Source organism: Neovison vison, chromosome 7 (assembly GCF_020171115.1).
Source record: "Neovison vison isolate M4711 chromosome 7, ASM_NN_V1, whole genome shotgun sequence".
Lineage (NCBI taxonomy): Eukaryota > Metazoa > Chordata > Mammalia > Carnivora > Mustelidae > Neogale > Neogale vison.
Window position 1 is genome coordinate 55,615,025 of NC_058097.1, and position 19,177 is coordinate 55,634,201.

Below are 19,177 nucleotides of genomic sequence, written 5' to 3' on the forward strand. Positions count from 1 at the left end.
GTTTGCCACCTGCACTCTGCGTATCCCAGAATCTGCTGGGTCATCGGGCCCAGGAGGCAGATCGGCTGTGATCTGTCACAGCACCTTGGTGTGCTCCAGGTCTCCCTCAGAGTGAAAAGCCATGTGGGGAGTTTGGTAAGTGGGCTGAAGCAGGCACACAACTCACTTCCAAATCCCTGACCCCCACCACACGTCACCGGTACCACACACGCAGTGGCCCCTCCTCAGACGCCTGAGTTTCAGCTCCGTGAGGCCTCTCGTCTGGGTTTCTGAGTTTTCACCTTTCCAGCTCTTTCCCCGTCCCGAGGCCTCAGGAAGGTGGCTGTTTCCTGCACCCCTTACTCCAGGGTCCCTTCCTTTGCTTTCTGCGCTTTCAGTCCTGTATTTAACCACTCCACCTCTAAGTAACAGTTCTTTGTATCAAATGCGCTCTGTCCAAGTAGCTGATGTGATTCCGTTCCGGTAGCTGGTGTTGTTTTTGTGTCCACTCGGACCCTGACCGGCGTAAAGTGGGCGGCTTTATTGCCAACCCCCTTAAATGTGACTTCCTGCTCACGAGATCCGATCGGTGACACTGTTCAGATCAAGCCCTCCACAGCCTAGGTGACGGCAGAAGGCGAGGAAACGAAAGTCACCCCGAGGCGAGACGGAAGGCTTCTGGTAAGCCTCAGAAAGCAGGCTGGAGAGAACCACGTCTGCCAGGTCAACAGCTCATGCTAGCTGCCAAGGAAGCTGTGTTGATGTGCTCCAGGAAAGACATTTCATTTGGGCCAGCAACTGCAGTTGGAGCCACCGCCTGGACTCCATTGGCAAAAATCCCCAGTCATCGGCCAAGATCCATCTGCCTTCTGCACTGGCCGAACTGGCCAGCTGACTAGGGATGAAGTCATTACCTCTGCTTCCTTCAAGCCGTGCATGGCAGCACCGATCTCTGCGATTCCCCCAAAGGATGTAGAACTGCTTTGGGGTTCCTATCCTGAGAAAGACGGGCAATTCTAGGAGCTTCCACTTGGTTCTTTGACCATAAGGGCCCTGATTTGTGGGCCATGAAGGTCTCTTCCAAGTATACAAGTGGGACATGGGAAAACTCAGGGTGGGTCTGTGGACCTGTCAGGCACATTCCAAGCTGAACTTGGACTTAGACTCTATCCATCACCTGACCAGGCCCACTGTGGTTCACTAGGCAGAACAGAAAAAATCAAAGTGCTCTGCCATCTGTAAAAATGACCGGGGGGCAGGGGACGGGTATCTCAAGTTCTAAAAGCTAACCAAGGGGTGCCTGGGTGGCTCAGTGGGTTAAGCCTTTGGCTTGGGTCATGGTGTCAGGATCCTGGGATCGAGCCCCACATCAGGCTCTCTGCTCAGCAGGGAGCCTGCTTCCTCCTCTCTCTCTGCCTGCCTCTCTGCCTACTTGTGATCTCTCTGTCAAATAAACAAATAAAATCTTTTATAAAAATTTAAAAAAATAAATAAAAGCCAAACAAAAACCTTCTGTGTGAGAAGGAGCCTGCATAGGACCCACTGCAGGTTTTCTGGAAAGTGGTTTGAGGACATATAACAAAAGTCATAGAGGGTCCTCCTCCTTGACCTCGTTACTCTATCTGCAGAATCGGTCCAATCAGCTACAGTGCAGGCAAAGCTTTAGTGCACAAAGATGTCTGCTTATGGTTGTTTATAACGGCACAAACAAATAAAAAATGTCTGGAAACAACAAAGTACAAAACCATGCGTCCATGAATTACAGCCTGACTGCTCGGGGATCAGTATCGGCAGCCAGGTAATGTTCTATTTAGGTGGGAACGATAAGCTCTTATTTTTGGCATTTGGGTAGAGGTTTTTTTTTTTTTGTTTGTTGTTTTGTTTAAAGATTGATAATACCTCTTATTGGCAAGAGTGTGGGAAATGTGACATTCTCGTGCACTTTTGGTGGGAATATAAATTGGCGGAACCTTTCTGAGCGTCCATGTGGCAGTCTCTCTCTGCTTAAAAAACATTCACGCTCTCTGACCCGGTGCTTCTGCGGTTAGGAGTTTCTCCTTCGGGAACATTCCTGCCAATCCACAGGCCCAGGGCACGGTGACCGTGTCTACACTGGCAAACACAGGAAACCACCCAGACAGGGGATGTGTTAAATAATTCATCCTCAGGGCGCCTGGGTGGCTCAGTGGGTTAAAGCCTCTGCCTTCGGCTCAGGTCATGATCCCAGGGTCCTAGGATGAGCCCCGGATCATGGGGTTCTCTGCTCGGCAGGGAGCCTGCCTCCTCCCCTCTCTCTGCCTGCCTCTCTGCCTACTTGTGATCTCTGTATGTCAAATAAATAAAAAAATATTTTAAAAATAATAGTAATTCATCCTCAGCTGCACGATGAAATCCATATTTCTCCTCTGGAGTTTTGGATCATCACCTTAAACGATCCCTGCCCAGAGACAACCCCTCTTTCCCCAAGCCCCCCAAAGTGCACCTCCCACGTCCTCCCCAGGGCGGGAGCTGGCCTTGCCACCCACCCAGCTGCTCAGGCCACACACTGCAGTCACCCCTGATTCCTGTCTCCCTCTTGAGCACCTCTGACACTGCCATCGCCGGAGTATCAGCCCCTGTCTTCTGTCTCCTGGACCTTCCGACAGACTTCTAAACGGAGAATCCTGTTTTTACTTTTGCCTCACTACGGTAATTTCTCAAGAGAGCAGCCAGAGTAATCACTTTTAAATGAATTAAAAATTAATCAAGGTCATACTTCCATACCGTGGAACATTATTCAGCCCTAGAAAAGGTGGTAACTGATCCACGCTTCCACATGGACACGTGATGCCAAGTGAAAGCAGCCACATGTAGACAGCCACATAGCAGGTGATGCCATTTACAGGAAATACCTAGAATAAGTAAATCCACGGAGGTGGAGAGACTGGTGGTGGCAGATAGGAGTCTGGTGGTTGCCAGGGGCCGGGGTAAAGGGGAATGAGAGCTGACTGCTGCACGGGTATGGGGATTTCTCTGGGGCTCACGAAAATGTTTTTAGCATGAGGTAGAGGTGACCGTGAATAGGCTGCCTGACCCTGAGTTATATACTTTAAAATGATTCGTTTTATGTTATATGAACTTGACCTCAATTAAAAAAGAGAGAAAACCAATTAGCTCATGGCACATTCCCTGCCTAAACCCTCCCACTGGCTTCACACACAGTGAAAATAACATCCCAGGGGCGCCTGGGTGGCTCAGTGGGTTAAAGCCTCTGCCTTCGGCTCAGGTCATGATCCCAGGGTCCTGGGAACGAGCCCTGCATCGGGCTCTCTGCTCAGCAGAGTGCCTGCTTCCTCCTCTCTCTGCCTGCCTCTTTGCCTACTTGTGATTTCTGTCAAATAAATAAATAAAATCTTAACAAAAAAGAAAAGAAAAGAACATTCCAGCTCTTTACCCCGCAAGGTCCCCTGTGAAACAGGCTCCACTCTGGGACCTCGTACTCTCCCTCACCCACCCCTCACCCCAAAGCTCTCCACTTCAAGAGGGGACACCGAGTCTAGAGAGGGGACCTGGTTTGCGGGGACCACATGGGAATGCAGGCAGCTGAAGCCAGCCCTGCCTGATCCCGAATGAGCTCGTGACTATCAGGCCACAGCACAGGCCGCTCAGATTCTCCCTCGGGGTCCGGCACTGATGGCCCTGGCTGCCGAGCGTTCTGGTGGCTCAGGGCCCTCAGCTCTCAGCTCGGTGGGCAGAAGAGCCTCCCTAAGGACGCCCCCCACCAATCACAGGTTGGTGGGGCGTATAAAGGCCTGACCCCCCCACCAACCTCAGCCCCAGAGATGCCTGGGGGATAGCTGAGGCTCAGTCAGAGCTGCATCGCAATGCTGCTCCTTCCTCTGCCGGGCCCACTTCTTCCTGCCCTCCCAGGGCTGGTTTCCAACGGGGCCTCCTGCCTGCTAATCTGCACTCAGAGTCTGCTTCCCCAGAACACACTAAGACAGCTGCTTTGTCCTTGAGGGCAGGGCCGGAGGGCACAGATTTTTATCCCGGCGTGGGGGGGGGGTGGGGGGGTGGTGAGGCGTGGAGGGGAGGCACTCTGGCGACAGCCCATGAATGACAGGTCAGACTTGCACTGTAGAGGATCCTACTGGAGGACACAGCATAATGGAGAAAGCCGTGAGGCCAAGAGGCCAGTGAGGAGGCTGGGAGAGGGGCGGGAGCCTGAAGTCACACAGACAGGACAGGGAGCAGGTCAATTCCTGCCGCGGCCACTGGGTGGACTAAATGGATGATGATTCGAGACTGGCCTGGGGACGGGTGGGGTGACAGGGGAGACTCCGGCGCCCTGGGCTGGCTTCCATCTGGAGTCACTCGTCAGCTCCAGGCCAGCCTGATGGGGCCAGCCCTGGCTCTGCTGGTCGCTAGCAGTGTGGCCTGGACGTGATGCCTTGGTGTCTCACTCACCATTAGAGAAAACTGGGCTAATACCAGGCCCTCCTAGTGGGGCGGTGTTCGCATGGTTCAAAACGCTTGGGCACGGCCCCGGCGTGGGGTGAACGCATCCTCCTGTCTACCCCAGGCTCCCTGAGTCCCTGCTGGGGGTCTGGGAAAGGCCCTCGGTCAGACCCCCTGGCTGCAGACCCATGGTGAGGGGGGCAAGTCCCTCTGCCTCTGAGCCCCAGGGCAGCAGTGGGAGGTCCTTTAAGTAACACTTGAAAAGCCTCTGGCATGGGGGGTGGTGATAACAAAGACAGCTGCTGCTGCAGCCGCTCAGGAGGTCACAGCCAGGACCCCATGAAGCTCCGTGTCCATGGCCATCCCACAGCAGGCAGCAGCTGAGCCTCTGCAGGGCCAAACACCACCCATCCTTCGCGCTCCCAGCTCGCTCCTCCTCCAGTGTTCTCTCCCTAAATGTCATCGCCATCAGCCAGCTGCCAGAGCAACGGAGAGGCTCTGTCCTTTCTCTAGAGTTCCCCGCCCCAGGCCATCACCAAGCCCTGGCGCTCTCAGCCTCCCCCGTCTCCTCCATCCTTGTCATCCCCCTACCTCCCTGCAGGTCATCCTGACCCCCACCCCCACCTCCGAGTGATTGATTCTGTTTCCTCACTTGAGCCAGCTTGAGACCTTTGAGGGCACGCCATGAGCCCCCTGCTGACAGTCAGGCTCATTTAGAGTAAGGCCAGGCCTGGCTATTGTATCCCCCAAGGCGTAGCACAGCGCCTAGTATACAGTAGGCCCTCAGTGAATGCTTGCCGGCTGGAGAACACACAGACCCACGAATGTATGCGGGTGCTGGCCGAGCCAGTCGAAATAACATTAAAAAGAACGTGAGTGGAGTACATGCTTGCAGCTCCCACAACCCACCAGGCACCTGTTCTAAGCCCTGGGAAGAACACGTTTCACGCTCAAGACCGTGGTGTGTACTAGTTACCATTATCTCTCCAATTTTACTGTTGAAGAAACATCACAGAGAGGTTAAGGAACCCGCCAAAGGTCACACAGCTAGCAGGCAGCAGAGCCAAGATACCAACAGGGCTCAGGATCACAATGACAAGCCCGTGCATCCGGAAAGCTCCGGGCCTCTGTGCTGTCCTAGCCCCAGACACCACCCTCAGACACCACTTGGAATCTTCCAAATCCCCCGCCCCTACTGCAGGGCAGGCCTGAGGTGCTTCCCCAAGGTCATGCAGCTGCAAAGAGGACTATTACCTACTATTTGTTGATGAAGAAACTACAGGGACTCGGGCTGGGGGCTACTCTCCTGCCGCCTGCCTATTTCCGGGGACCCTGAAGAACTCTCTGAGCCCACATGGCTGAGGACCAGGATGTAGAAATGGAAGTCGGGGGGTGGGGGTGCCAGGCCGCCATCTCTGCATGCCGTCTGCCTTCTTGGATTCTGGCTGTGGGCCCTTCGAGAACCCACCCGGGACAGAAGCTTTCAAACAGGCCAGCAGCAGCAAGGCAGTGCCTCAGGCCTGCTCGTGGGGTGGGGTGGGAGAGGGCCTAGCCACCAGGACCCCAAGGACACCCTCCTAGCCCTGCCCCCGCCACAGCTATTCTGCTTTGTCCCGGCTTCTGAGGGTGCCTTCAACTGGGGGGGGGGCGGTTCTGCAGTCAAAATAGCTCTTGAAAATCAGTTCCGTAAGGAATAAATGCCCTTGTCACGTAAAGTGGCCTTCTCAAGTCTACTCCAGTGACATTCAGGGACTTGGATGCACTGAATTCTGGGTTGGAAGAGACATGAGGGTGAGGATCCCTCATGCCCTCAGCCAAGTCCAATGTCCAGGCTTCCCTGACTGTTCATGGCCATCCATCCCTACTCTGCACACCTCCCCTGGCTGGCTGGGGCCGGTGTGTCTCCCCCGCACAGCCCTGGCTCCAGGCCCTCACCCACATGGTTTCTCCTGCCTGGAATAAAAAGAGGGACTACATATTGAGATCTCCTGCCTCTGACAAGCAGCATGGGTGGTGCTGTCCTCGTTCTCTGAAACCCTCAGGACAGACCTGAGAGGCATCATTATCCCCATCCGAGGGAGGGAAAAAGAAAAGTGAAGGAAAGAGAAACAACTCACCTGAGCATTCAAACCCAGACTGGTCTGATTCCAAAATACTTTTTCCACACCACCCTCACCTCCCACCTCCCACACCCCTGCCTCTCTCCCTCCTCCCCTTCATCCAAATCCCTCCCACACTCAGGGCCCTTCCAGGGCACCCCACTCTGTCTCACCCTGACTCCCCTTCTCTAAATGCCATTTCCTCTGCTCTGAACACATTCCCCCGCTCCCATACCCCCTTCACTTTGCTGACTCCTTCATACCCTTTGGGAATCTGTTTGGGGGTGTCCTCTCCTGGGAAATCCTCCCTGGACCAGCTGGGTCAGGAGCCTCCTCTGGGTCCCCCCTCGCAGTCTCCCCCATCACAGCCCTGAGGGTTATCTCGTGGTCATTTGCTCTCCGGCTTCCTAAAGACACCCTAAACTTTCGAGAGCATGGTCCGGATCCCCTGTGCTCACCACTCTATCCTAGGCCAAGCATGGTGCAAGGCACACAGACGGTGCTCAATAAACACTTTCTGAGTGAGTGGACTTGTGAGTACAACAGGCAGCCTCGATGCATCTGCAATAGGCCAGGCCCAAGTGGCGGGCACCAGCCATAGGGCACAAGTGAGCGCCATCCCTATCTTCCCCGTCCAGCCCTCCCTCCAACAAGAAGCCTCTTTCCACCTCTACAGTCTCTGTCTGATTCTAACTCCATGTTTTTTTTGTTCACCCAAACAATGCCTGAGCACCAGTGGAGCCAAGGGATGCTAGGGGAGCATGTGACAAAGCATGACCCAGGAGATGAGGCCTCTCCACCCTCTGCCTGGCCATGCTGGCCCCGTGGCATTCACCAGGCAGAGGAACACAGAGCACCTGCTGTCCTAGGCCCGGCTGGTGGATGCGCCACTGGCTGCTTGCCGGCCGGCCTCCCCACACCCACCCAGGCCACAGCCCCTTGCCCAGACCTGGCCCAGCCGTACCCGGTTGATGAGCTCGCCGACCATGCCTGTCCAGGAGCCGTTGGGCTCAGGCGCCCCGTACAGCCCATCCTCCACCAGCCGCAGGCGGTAACGGAAGCGCAGGAGCTCAGCCAGCTCACGCAGCATGTCCACGCAGAAGCCCTCGAAACGCTCATTCCCAGACAGGGCCTGGAAGTTCGGCCGGCGCATGACGTATGGGTTCTCCTGGGAAGCAGCAGAGAAGAGGGGTCAGAGACTGAGCAGCTAGGGGCTGCTTGAAGAGCCTGGAGCCCTGGCCAGGGCCACCAGATCAGGAATCCGCCTCCGAGAGGGACGGAGTCAGGGCATCTGTTCCTGGCCTGAAGATGCTCAGAGCGGGGTTAGGCCTAGAAGCTGCCGACTGTGGTCTCGGGACGCCGCCCCCTCCCTGCAGATCACAGGGAGCGGTGTTCAGCTCTGCGGGCCAACTTGATGCTCAAATGCTTACCAGGGAGGCGAGTAACCTAAGAGTGAATCGCACTGGAAGGAGATTATGCCAAACTAGAAGAGGGGCTTTCAAATTTCTGACCATGATCATAGTAAGAGATACATTTTACTTTGCAACGCAAGTCCTACGCAAGTCCTACGCACGCATATGTATATTTAAATAGACTTTGTTCCTCAAAAGAGTCCTTACCCTTAGGGACCAAAAGGCAGCAGACCCTGATTATTTTCCGTTCTGCTCCACTTCACTTTTCTTTTTTTTTTTCTTTTTTAAGATATCAATATACCCAACACAGGGCTTGAACTCACAACCCCGGGATCAAGAGTCACATATTCTACTGACCGAGCCAGCCAGGTGCCCCTCTTGTCCACACGATCAGTACCGACCCCCTGAACTAACTTGATGAACTAGCAAGGGATCACAGGGTCTGCCCCACCAGGATCAAGAGCCAGCCGACATCACTGTGAGGGAAGCAGGCCTGAGATGCCAGATGGCCCGACGTCAAGAATTCTGGAATCCTCGGCTGTTTTGCAAAATGTCCTGATTATAAAGGTTAACAGCAATTCACATTTTAATACCGATTCTGGCAATGCTTTGCAAGCTAAGCAAACACCTCAGACTTTGCACAGGTTTGCTACCCTGATGCTTATTTCTGAGGGGTTCCAGTAAACCTTACTGACCACCCCCCCTCATGCACCAAATGAGCACAAAAGTAGAGAAAATGTGCCAAAGGCTAGTAAGAGGAGGCATTAAGATGATGTCGACCAAAGGGAATCTTAATCTTGACACAGTTATGTCTGAAAGGGTATGTGTATAGTGTCTCTCTGGACGGAGGAACAAAGGAAGTTAGGGCTTTGGACACAGTGGGGAGGGCTCTGGCAAGAATATCCAGGATGGTGGCCGCATACCAAGTACCAGCTAAGTGCCAGCCCCCCACCCCCAGCCCTCGAACAGATCCCTTTAACTCCTGGCAGTGACCTTACACCAGAGGCATTATCAGACTCAATTTACACATTTGGAAAACTGAGGCTCATAGAGGTCAAGCGAGGTGATTTGTTCTTCAGCTACCGGCACAATGAGGCTGAGTCTCAGTATAGACTCTGGGTTCTCAGACCGCACCAAGCCCCACAGCTGAGGGGTAGTGGGATGGAGGGAAATCAGTGCTGCTCTCTTTCCACCAAGCCACCTTTCCAAGCCCCAAACTGTGGAACAGGGAGTAGGAATGTGAGATGCTGCTAATAATAGCATCAGTAGCTAGAATTTCTTGTAGGCTTGCTGTGTGACAGCTACTCCGTCAGCGTGGGAGGTCGGTATTAATACCCCCGTTTCAGAGATGAGGACACCAAGGTCCCGAGAAGTGGAGCTGTAAGTGGCTGAAATGGACAAGCCAGGCGGACTCCAAAACTCGGCTCTGAGGCCTCTGAGGCCCTGTGCTAGAGGGAAGCCAAGTGGACAGAATCCGAGGGGGACGTGGGAGAAGCCAGGTAGACCCGGGACATGGTCCCAGTGTCAAAGCTAGAGAATCAGAAATCAAGACTTCTCTAGGCAGGCACCAGCGCTGGAGCTGGAAGGCTCCCTCCATTCCCCAAGCTCTCTGGACATACGGAGCAGGGAACCAAAGCTCAGGGAGGCCCAGCGTCTCATCTGAGGCCACAGAGCAGAAGCAGGGCAGTGGGGAGGGGAGATGGGACAAAGCTGGGCCTCCAAACCCAGTTGCTTTGCACTGTGAAGTCCTCAGTCCTTCCGCCAAGGCCCAGCTGATCTCCAGACCCAAGGCTGAGACACCTGTGTTGTGGGTTTGGGATCAAGGCCTCAGCATTGGGGTCTGAACTTATAAAGGCAGAAATAGGGACTGGAGCCTATGAACAGAACTCGAGATTAGAGACCACTGATGTGGGGCTCAACACAGAGCCCCAGACCACCGGAACCAAGGGTCTGATGGAGTCTCTCACGCAGGGTTTTCTGACTCCTTCAGTTTTCTGCGGAAGCACCGCAGACAGACAGTGGGCTGGTGCTAAGTCTGATTCTGAGACTCCATCCCACAAATGGCTGTGCATCTGTACACAAAATGTACGCCCAACGGCAGCATGGCAGCACTGCTCCCAGTGGGAACAAAGACTGAAACTGCCTAATTTGGGACAGGTTAAAAAGATTATTGATGTCATCGAAGACTCCTAGGCAACTCCTAAAATAACAAGTTCTATCGGATATATTAAGAGGAAAAGGAAAAAAAAAAAAAAAAACCTAGCTACAGATTGTATGTGCATTGACGTTTCTGGAAGGATGTGGTCTCAGAGGAAAAAAAGGGGGTGCGTGGAGCGGAAGGAGCCTGGCTTTCCACTCCTCACCCCATGTGCTCTTTGAAATCTCTTTTATGTAGGTTTGTATTAACTTCAGTGCCTCCTCCAATGTGATAAATTCTTTTAATTAAAAATTTTAATATTGGGGCGCCTGGGTGGCTCAGTGGGTTAAAGCCTCTGCCTTCAGCTCAGGTCGTGATCTCAGAGTCCTGGGATCGAGCCCCACATCCAGCTCTCTGCTCGGCAGGGAGCCTGCTTCCTCCTCTCTGCCTACTTGTGATCTCTGTCTGTCAAATAAATAAATAAAATCTTTAAAAAAAAATTTTAATATTAATTATGAAAATATTTTTAAAATTTGAAGCAGGATATTTAAGTGTGTATAGAAATGTGAATGGTCAGGAAGAGTCAGAGCAATCCTAAAGAAGAAATTGGAGGACTGAGCCTCTGGGGTATTACTACTTAATTTTTTTTTTTTTTAAAGATTTTATTCATTTATTTGACAGAGAGAGATCACAAGTAGGCAGAGAGGCAGGCAGAGAGAGAGAGGAAGAAGCAGGCTCCCCGCTGAGCAGAGAGCCCGATGCGGGACTCGATCCCAGGACCCTGAGATCATGACCCGAGCTGAAGGCAGCGGCTTAACCCACTGAGCCACCCAGGCGCCCTATTACTACTTAATTTAAAGCTACAGTATTTGAGACAATATGGTGTTAGTGCAAGGACAAACCGACAATAGAATAGATAGCTTGGCGGGGGTTGGGAGAGCGCTCAGTCGGAAGAGTCTGTGACTCTTGATCTCAGGGTCATAAGTTCGAGTCCCACACTGGGCATAGAGATTATTAAAAATAAAATCTCAAACAAAACAAAAACCGTGACATAAATGTGTCCTGTCCCCCACCTCACATGGTACATCAGGAAGATGGTAGATCTCACTGTAAAAGGTACAACGATTAAATTTTTCAAAAACAAATAGAAGCCTGTCTTTGCGACCTTGGGGTAGGCAAAGGATTCTTAAATTCTAAAAGTATTAATCAAAAAGGAAAAAAATCACGGATAAAATGGACTTTAGTAAAATTAGAAATCTTTTCATCGAAAGACTGAGGGTTCAGAAGCAAGGCACAAGGTATTTGCAGGACAAACAACCAGTGAGAAGTTAAATCCAGAATATATAAATAACTCATAAATCGGTAAAAAGATCCCATGTCCCAGTTTTTGTTTAATTAAAAAAAAAAAAGTCTCGAACAGAGGATTTCCAAAAGAAGAGTATCAAATGGCCAATAATGCGGACAAGGTGGTTGACGTCCCTATTAGGGAAATACAAATGAGGACCACAATGTGGTTGGTCTGGGCGTCATCCGGGTACCAAGCTTTGGGGGGCCAGGAGGACCAGACAGCAGGAGCAGAGGGCCTGGCCGGGCACTGAAACACCGGCCACAGTGGGTTCTGGTTTATCCGGGATGCGAGCTCGGGAAGGTATGCCTTCAGTGCTGGGAGGCCAGGTGGCTTTTCTACCTCATGTGATCCTCCCACAGCCCTTCAAGGTGGGGTCAGGAGACCCATATTACAGATGAAGGTTTAGGCCAGCTGAAGTGGCAGGGGGCAAAGTCAAAAGGAGATTGAGGTCTGACCAGCCACAGGTTCACCCAAGAGGAGGATGAGACATCCCAGCATGGGGAAAACAATCACGGGGACCATGGAGCGTTCTGAGAAACCTTTACAGGCGGGAGAAGGGCTGGAGGTTGAGGGAAGGCCCCACACAACCTTGCCTCCATGGGCCTTCTTGGACCTTAGCTTCCTTGTGGGGCCTCTGTCAATCTTGGGCCCAGCCACCCTTTCAGCTCCAGACCAGTGAGCTCTAAAGCAGAGACAGCCTCACCCTTCCCCCATCTCAGGCCTCTCCCTGAGTCCTCACTCCCAGCCTCTCTGCCAGCCTCAACACCCACATGAGCTTCCCCTCCCTCCTCCTACAACCCCAGCAAGCTCAGGCCTCACTTCCCGACCTGGAGCACCTCTCTGGAGCTCTTCTCATATCTAGAGAGGACCCTGCCCCTTCCGGCTCAACGCCCTCCAAGGGCTCAGGGAAAGGATAAGTGTACCCTCCAGAGACCCCCTCCAACAGCCCCACAGCCGCCAGGCCACCCCCGTCACAGCACTTACCACTCTCTGTGCTTGCTAGGTGCCAGGCACTGTTCTAGGCCCCAGGGATTGAGCAGGGGGAAAAAGGCAGAGTCTGACCGGCTCTTGTCCCAGGCATCCAGTTAGTCTCACGCCAGAATCCCCCCATGCCCAACGCAGGCCCAGCCCAGTTTTCTGATGTCAGAAAACATCAGCGAACGAATGGGTATGTCCAGCTGTGCAGACAAAGCCACTGCTTCCATATCTGGTCTGACAAACATCTCCTAAGCCCCTGTTCTCAAAGCTCATGCTTCTCGGCATGTCCAGTCCTTCCTTCTCCATGCACCCAACTCCTACACAGCTTCTAAAAACCTGTCTAATGCTACCTCCTTTGCGAAGGCCTCTTCGAACTCTTCTAAAGCTGAGTCAGTCCCTCCTTTCTAGGCGGGGAGGGGTTCCCTCATTACATGTGTTGGAATGGTTATGTCCAGGTCGATCTTCTGCATCAGAATGGCATCCCCTCTCCCAGTGCCACTCAAGAATAAGGAAACCACAGAGTGTCTGACTATTCACGTACATCCAGCATTTGTGTTAGGCCTGGTGCACAGCGGCTTCAGTAAATTTAGTGGAATGAATGAGTCCATCCATCCATCCATCCATCCATCCAAAGAGCAATGAATCTTAGGAAGAGAACCACACTGGCTTATGGGCTTTAGGGCAAAGGGGACACAGGTATGAGGAGGGGATGAAGCCTCCAGGATCATGGCTCAACTCTCCTGACATCCTGTCCCTGACCTCTGTCCCTGCTTCCCACCAAGGACCTCAGCTCTCTTGGCCCCTGGAAGCTTCTGGGTCTGGCCACACTGCCACAGGCGCAGAGGCGTGACTTCTCCCAGCCAGCCCAGCCCAGCCCGCTGGGGAGGCTGTTATGAGGCGTCTGGCTTCCCGTCTGCAGGCCATCTGGGCCTCCCCAGCAGGCTCACTGGCCCTTCTCCAGAGGGACACGAGGTCCTCATTAGACTGGGAGTTCCCTGGGGATGGAGAGAACAGCTCCGCACCACATGGCTCGAGGGGGCTGCTGGGATCCTGTGGCACCTGTGGCAACCCTCTTGAACTCAGCCCTGGCAGCTGGGAGCAGCTTACACACTTGCTGAGAGCCTTGCACAGACAGCGGAGGCCAGCATGCCAGGCACTTGGCTGCTCTACAGGGCACGGCTGCCTGGCACCCCAGCCTCCAGGCCCAGCAGCTCTGGGCTGCCTCCTGCTCACTGGGGCCTGTGTGTCACCCCTTGTCCTGACCTTCTGGTGGCCTGCTGTGTCTGGTGTGAGGCAGCAGTGTGCAGGGGGAGAGGCCACAGTCTCTGAGCACATCCCTGATTCCAACCAGATTCGCCTTGTGACCTGTTTCCTCACCTTCAAAATGAGGAAAGTAAGACACGCCTCATGGAATGGCTGACAGGTCTGTAAAGCAGCGCCTGGCACAGGGGATGGTGCAGGGTGGGGCGCTCCATGCACACTCGCTGACCCACAAAGGCCCCTTGGTCTCTGGTCTGCTGACCACAGGAACAGCATGCACAGGGGTTCCTGGACCATGTCCCTAGCTGGTGCTCAAGTTCAAGTACAAAAGACTGCAGGTGCAGAGCACTGCGGCTCCAGCTCAGGCGCTGGAACCTCAGGGACATGACCTCTGCCCTGGCTCTGCCATGTCCTCGCTGTGGGACTGCTGGCAAGACACCTTGTCTCTCAGAGCCCTGCTTTCCACAACTTTAAGACGGACATGAAGTTGTCACATGTCAACTCCCTCACGCGGCCAGTGTGGCAAAATGACCATGCCAGCGATGGTGATTTTCGGGGGCCTACTCTGGGCCGGACACTGTGTGGCCCCATGGACTCCCCATGACACCCACCATGTGATAGCCAGCTGCCAAAGCCTGTGCCCTCCCCTCTTGCAGGGGCCACAAAGCTGGGGACACCCTGGCCACAGTCAGGAGTTGCTGGGTGCGAGGGTCACACTCCCTGCTGGTCTGCGTGCCACCTGAGCCGAGGCATCCCCCTCGCTGGGACTGGGTTGGGGCGTCACTCAGGAAAGGGCCGTCCCTGCCGAGGGCCACTCACCAGAATGGTTGTGACCACCAGCGTCTTGTTGGCCAGCGTCTGCGACAGGTTGATGTCCAGGGTGGTGGCGTTCATGGCCAGGGTCCGGTTAGAGTACCATACCCCAATCTGGGGCAGAGAAGCTGCCGTGAGCATGAGGCCGGCCTGAAGATGCCTCAGCCCCCTGGGCTGCCCCCACCCCACTGGGACTCCGGAGGTACCCCTGGCCTGCTCACCTCGCGGTGGCCCTGCCGGGACTTCTCGAGGATGCGCAGGGTATAGTTGGTCCTCTGCCCTTTGCTGTTGAACTCGACCCGCCCAGTCAGCCCGTCATACTCTACCTAGCAGGGCGGGAGGCGGGCAGAGGGGGGTGGCAGGGTCCCGGAGGTACAAGCAGGAGAGGCCCAGAGGGGAGGAGATGGAGAAGGAAGAGACAGACAAGAGAGGGAGATGGACCAGGGAAGACCACAGTTAAAAGAGAAAGACAACTCCCAGCAAAAGAAAGAAGGTGGGACAAAGAAGCCGGGAGAGGGCGGCGCAGACGGGCAGAGGATGGCCAGGAGGAGAGACCACAGAAAGGAGGAGGAAGAGGCCCAGAGAAAGCAGGCGATGGGTGGGGTTGATAGCAGGGGAGAGGGCAGAGGGGCCACAGGGTGGACACAGTGAGTGTCCCAGCCTGAGGCGGGCAGCCCTGCCCCCTCGGCCCTCCCCGCTCCCGGCTCACCATGCGCAGGTAGTTCATGAGGCTGGTCCCGTGGGGCCAAATGTTGGCCGACGTACAGGCCAGTGGCTTCACGCCGATCTCCTGGCTGCGGTTCAGCTCCCGGACGGCACTCACCACCACGTGCACGGCGTCAAACATCAGGGCTGCCGACAGCTGGGGGGAGGGCGGGGGGGGGGCAGGATGGCAGAGAGGCAGCTCAGCCAGGCACCCCACAGCCTCAGACAAGGCCCGTCCCTTCAGGAATGTGGAACCAGGCAGGCAGGCAGTGAGGACGGGTCTCGGGGCAGTGGCGGGGGTGCCTTTCCCAGGGAATCAGATGGCTATGGGGAAAAAGCGCGTGCTGCCCGTGTGTCTGGGGGAGTCATGCAGCCTCTCTCCCCGAGTCATGCAGCCACGCGCCTGTTTGGGGGAAGGGGAAGTCAGAGAGGGTTGGCCAGGATGGCCAGCCAGGTCACCTCCACAGGGAGATGTCCGCGGGCCTGAGGGCACGTCCTGCCATTTGTGTCCACATGGCTGATGCGGGCACGGGAAGAGGGCCACAGCCTGATGCTCACGCACGCAGGCGGGACACACACGCCTGTCTGTCCACACACAGCATGGCTGTGGCATCTAGGAGGCAGGCATGGGAGGGAGCCTGGGCCTGCGCAGCGGAAAGCTCTGAGCTGGGGGTCTGTTTCTCCTATGTCCACCTCAGTTTCCTTCCCTGTAGTATAAAGATGATTGTCCTCTGCCTCCACCATGTTCTAGCATGGGGATCAAACAGGATAACGTGCGCACGGGCTCAATACCACCCGGCACCCAGTGAGTGATACCCACCAGGCACCGCGCTGTGGCTGACGACCCGTGGTGTGTGTGTGCAAGAGAGTGCGTCTCTGCTGGGTCGGTGGGAGGGTCTGAACGGCTGTGTTGTGGAGACAGGTGTACACAAATGCACCTCTGCCCAGGTAGGTCCCTGATGTCCGATGGCCTGGCTCTGTGTGTGTATGTGTGTGTGTATGCAGGAGCAGCGTCTCTCGGGGCCTTGGCAGGTAACTACGTGTCTGGGAACAAACACACATAGGTATGCGTCTTTGGTATGCTTGTATTTATTCAACATGTGTTATTGGATGCCTACCCTAAACCAGGCTGATTTCGGTGCTGGGAATACAATGGTGGACAAAGAAAGAAACCCCTGCCATCCTGGGACAGTCTATTTACTTGTATCTATGCCTAAGCAAAATACAGAACGACCCCTGTGGTGAATAGATATGCAAGGACAGGAGCTAGGGAGAAAAATTCAGTAGGGAAGGGAGCTAAAACACTGGGCAGGTTTTTTTTTTTCAGATGGGGGACCAAGGAAGGTCTTATAACTGAGGGAACGTTGGAGTGCTGACTTGGCAATGAGGGAGAGTCACTAGTTCTCTGGGGAAGTACAAAGTAGCAGGAGGACCGAGTGCAAAGGCCCTGGGGTGGGTATATGCTGGGGCCACACAGGGACCTGGAAGAGGCCAGTGCAGCTGGGGAGCATGGGAGATGGCATTGGAGGTCTCATAGCATGTACTCAGAAAGCGAGTGGGGGTGCCAGAGGGTTCTGAGCACCATCTGCTCGAGGTCTGAAGGGACCCACATAAGTGTTTGTGTGCCTGGAGGGGATGGCGAGTGCTCACCGCAGGACCCGGGTAGGTGCTGGCTTCACAGTTCTCCCTCCAGGACATGTTGAGGCTGCGCACAAACTCCGGGTAGAAGGGATGTGAGGTGTTGAACATGGAGAAGCCCAGGATGTTGGAGGTGTCCTCCACAATCCCGTCCAGGTGCAGGATGGGGAAGTCCTGGGACCCAGAGGAAGGCGTGAGGACTGGGGCCGGGCCTTAGGCAGGCCAGACACCACGGGAGGGGCAGGGGGACCAGAGGAGCTCAATGGGGTACGCACCATGGTAGTGAGGATGTACTTGTAAAACGCTGAGGTCATTCCCAGCTCTGAGGCCTGGAGAACACAGGGCAGTGCGGACGCAGTGGGAGAGACGAAGAGCCATGGGCCGAGCCGAGGAGACGCCGAGAGAGGGAGAGAGATTTAGAGACAGGCCTAGCGAAGATACCCGTGGGAGACGCAGTAAGAGACACCCCGAGACAGAGACAGGGAGAAGGAGACGTGTGGGGGAAGAGGGAGACCTCGGTCCCTACTGTCGCACTGTGTGGACTGGTGCCCCAGGTGAGATGGAGGTCTCCGCAGAGGAGAAAAGGGCGCCCTCAGATGCCCACACCTCTCTTTAGGGCACTTACAAGACTGCCTTCTGGAGACAGGCAGGCAGAGGGATGCCTTAGAAATGGGGCAGGCTGGGAGGGTACCCTGAACCTTAGCCTTCTCCCCGCACTGCCCCAAAGTCGAGTGTGGGCTGCTCCCATGTGGGGCTCAGCCTGCTTATGGGCCAGGTAAGTCACCCCCCTTCTTCATAGTCCTCAAGAAGAACAAAATGAGAAGGCCTCTCCCTACCAGGGGTGTGGGAACCCTGTCCCTGCTATGGTCATTAGAACAGTAAACGGCATCAGCCTGCATTGCCGGAGTGGCAGGTACTGTCCTCCTGAGGGCTGGGGACGTGCAGGCTCGAGAGCAAAGTGACCACTGGTCACTCGGCTATGGGACCCCAGCCCAGGCCTGCCTGCCTCCCTCCGAAGCCTGAAATCCTTTCTCTAACCCTTCCTGCCTTGAAGGCCCTGTGGATTCTGTCCACACATCTTCCTGTGTGCTATGATCAGCAGTGACATATGGTTTTAATTAAAAGAAAAAAAAAAAAAAACTAGAGAAAAATAAATAATCCAGATTGGATTAGGAGAATGAATTAAGAGCAAGGAAGCAATGGGTGATGAATGAATATAGGTCACTACTGGCGGGCAAGAGGCGGGCCTGTGGGGGCAGGTCCCAGCACTATACCCCGCCTGGGTACCCCTGAGCCAGCCCATTTCCTCCCCCCACCCCAGAACCCCAGCTCCTTTGGCCACAAAATGATTATCACACCCACCCAGCAGGGTGGGTGGGAGCCAAATTCAAGTGTCCCCACATGGCAGGACAAGCACTTAGTGAAGATCACAGGGAGCTTCCACGGCAGCCATCCACCGAGGCAGCCAGTGTGCAGAGAGGGGAGGTGACTTTCCAGGGCCTGACGAGGGGTGCAACCAGAAGCAGCAAGCTAATCATCTGTGCTTAGGAAGTGGGTCTCCACGCCCCATGGGACCACTGAGGCATGTGGGCATGGGGTGACTTGCTCTGTGATGCCACGTTTCTGCCCCGACTCTGCAGGGAATCAGGGATGGGGGGGACCCACCTTACGGAGGATGAGGTGGGAGATGGACGCGTTGGCGTCAATGATGATGGTGGACACCTTGTCGTCGCGGATCTCCTTGAGCAGCGGTGTGGGGTCCCGGCTGTCGTCCAGCATCCTCACCGACAGCGTCTCCTTGGAGATGAGGAAGCCACGCACCAGCTCCTCCAACCGCAACAGGCCTGGGGAAGCCGGAGGGCCCGGGTCAGAGTCCACGGCAAGTGCCGGCGTAGGGGAGCCTGGGAGGGGACGACGGCTCCACTGCCCAGAGCATGGTGGCTCTCTTGGGGGTACTGGGCCCCGGGACCCCGTGCTCAACCTCCAGGCGACTGTTTCCTGCCTCCTTTCTGCCTTCTGGGATGTGAGACAGGGATTTCACAGTTCACTTGTGCAAGCCACATTCCACTCCTGTCATGCAAGCCACCACCAGCCTGCCTGGGGCTCAGGCCCGAACCCTGATGGCAACCCAGCTCCCTGCTTCCGCTCTCTCCCACCCACAGCCAACATCCCAGGCTCCACCTGCAGAATAAGGCAGAGCCCACTGTGCAGGGGTGGAGGAAGGGGGCACCTGAACCACAGCCTTCTCTCAGCCCTTCCAACAGCCACACCTGCCCCCAAGGCTATCCCTGAAGGGCAGCCACAGCGAGTGAAGCCAAGGTGTGCCTCCTCCTGTGCAAACTACCCCGCCCCATGTGAGAACCTTCCAGGC

At 55.1% G+C, this 19,177-nt stretch overlaps 1 protein-coding gene across 2 annotated transcripts in view; it reads right to left on the reverse strand.

Annotated features, from left to right (window-relative positions):
* The window catches only part of GRIK5 (glutamate ionotropic receptor kainate type subunit 5), a 51,328-nt gene that overhangs the window by 24,739 nt on the left and 7,412 nt on the right, over positions 1-19,177 (reverse strand). For both annotated transcript variants that reach the window (XM_044257257.1, XM_044257256.1), the window contains exons 6-12: positions 18,472-18,650; positions 17,082-17,135; positions 16,819-16,980; positions 15,173-15,325; positions 14,685-14,789; positions 14,470-14,577; positions 7,480-7,683 (exon numbers count right to left, since the gene is read on the reverse strand). In XM_044257257.1, coding sequence (XP_044113192.1) covers positions 7,480-7,683; positions 14,470-14,577; positions 14,685-14,789; positions 15,173-15,325; positions 16,819-16,980; positions 17,082-17,135; positions 18,472-18,650 — 965 coding nt within the window. The remainder of the gene's footprint in view (positions 1-7,479; positions 7,684-14,469; positions 14,578-14,684; positions 14,790-15,172; positions 15,326-16,818; positions 16,981-17,081; positions 17,136-18,471; positions 18,651-19,177) is intronic.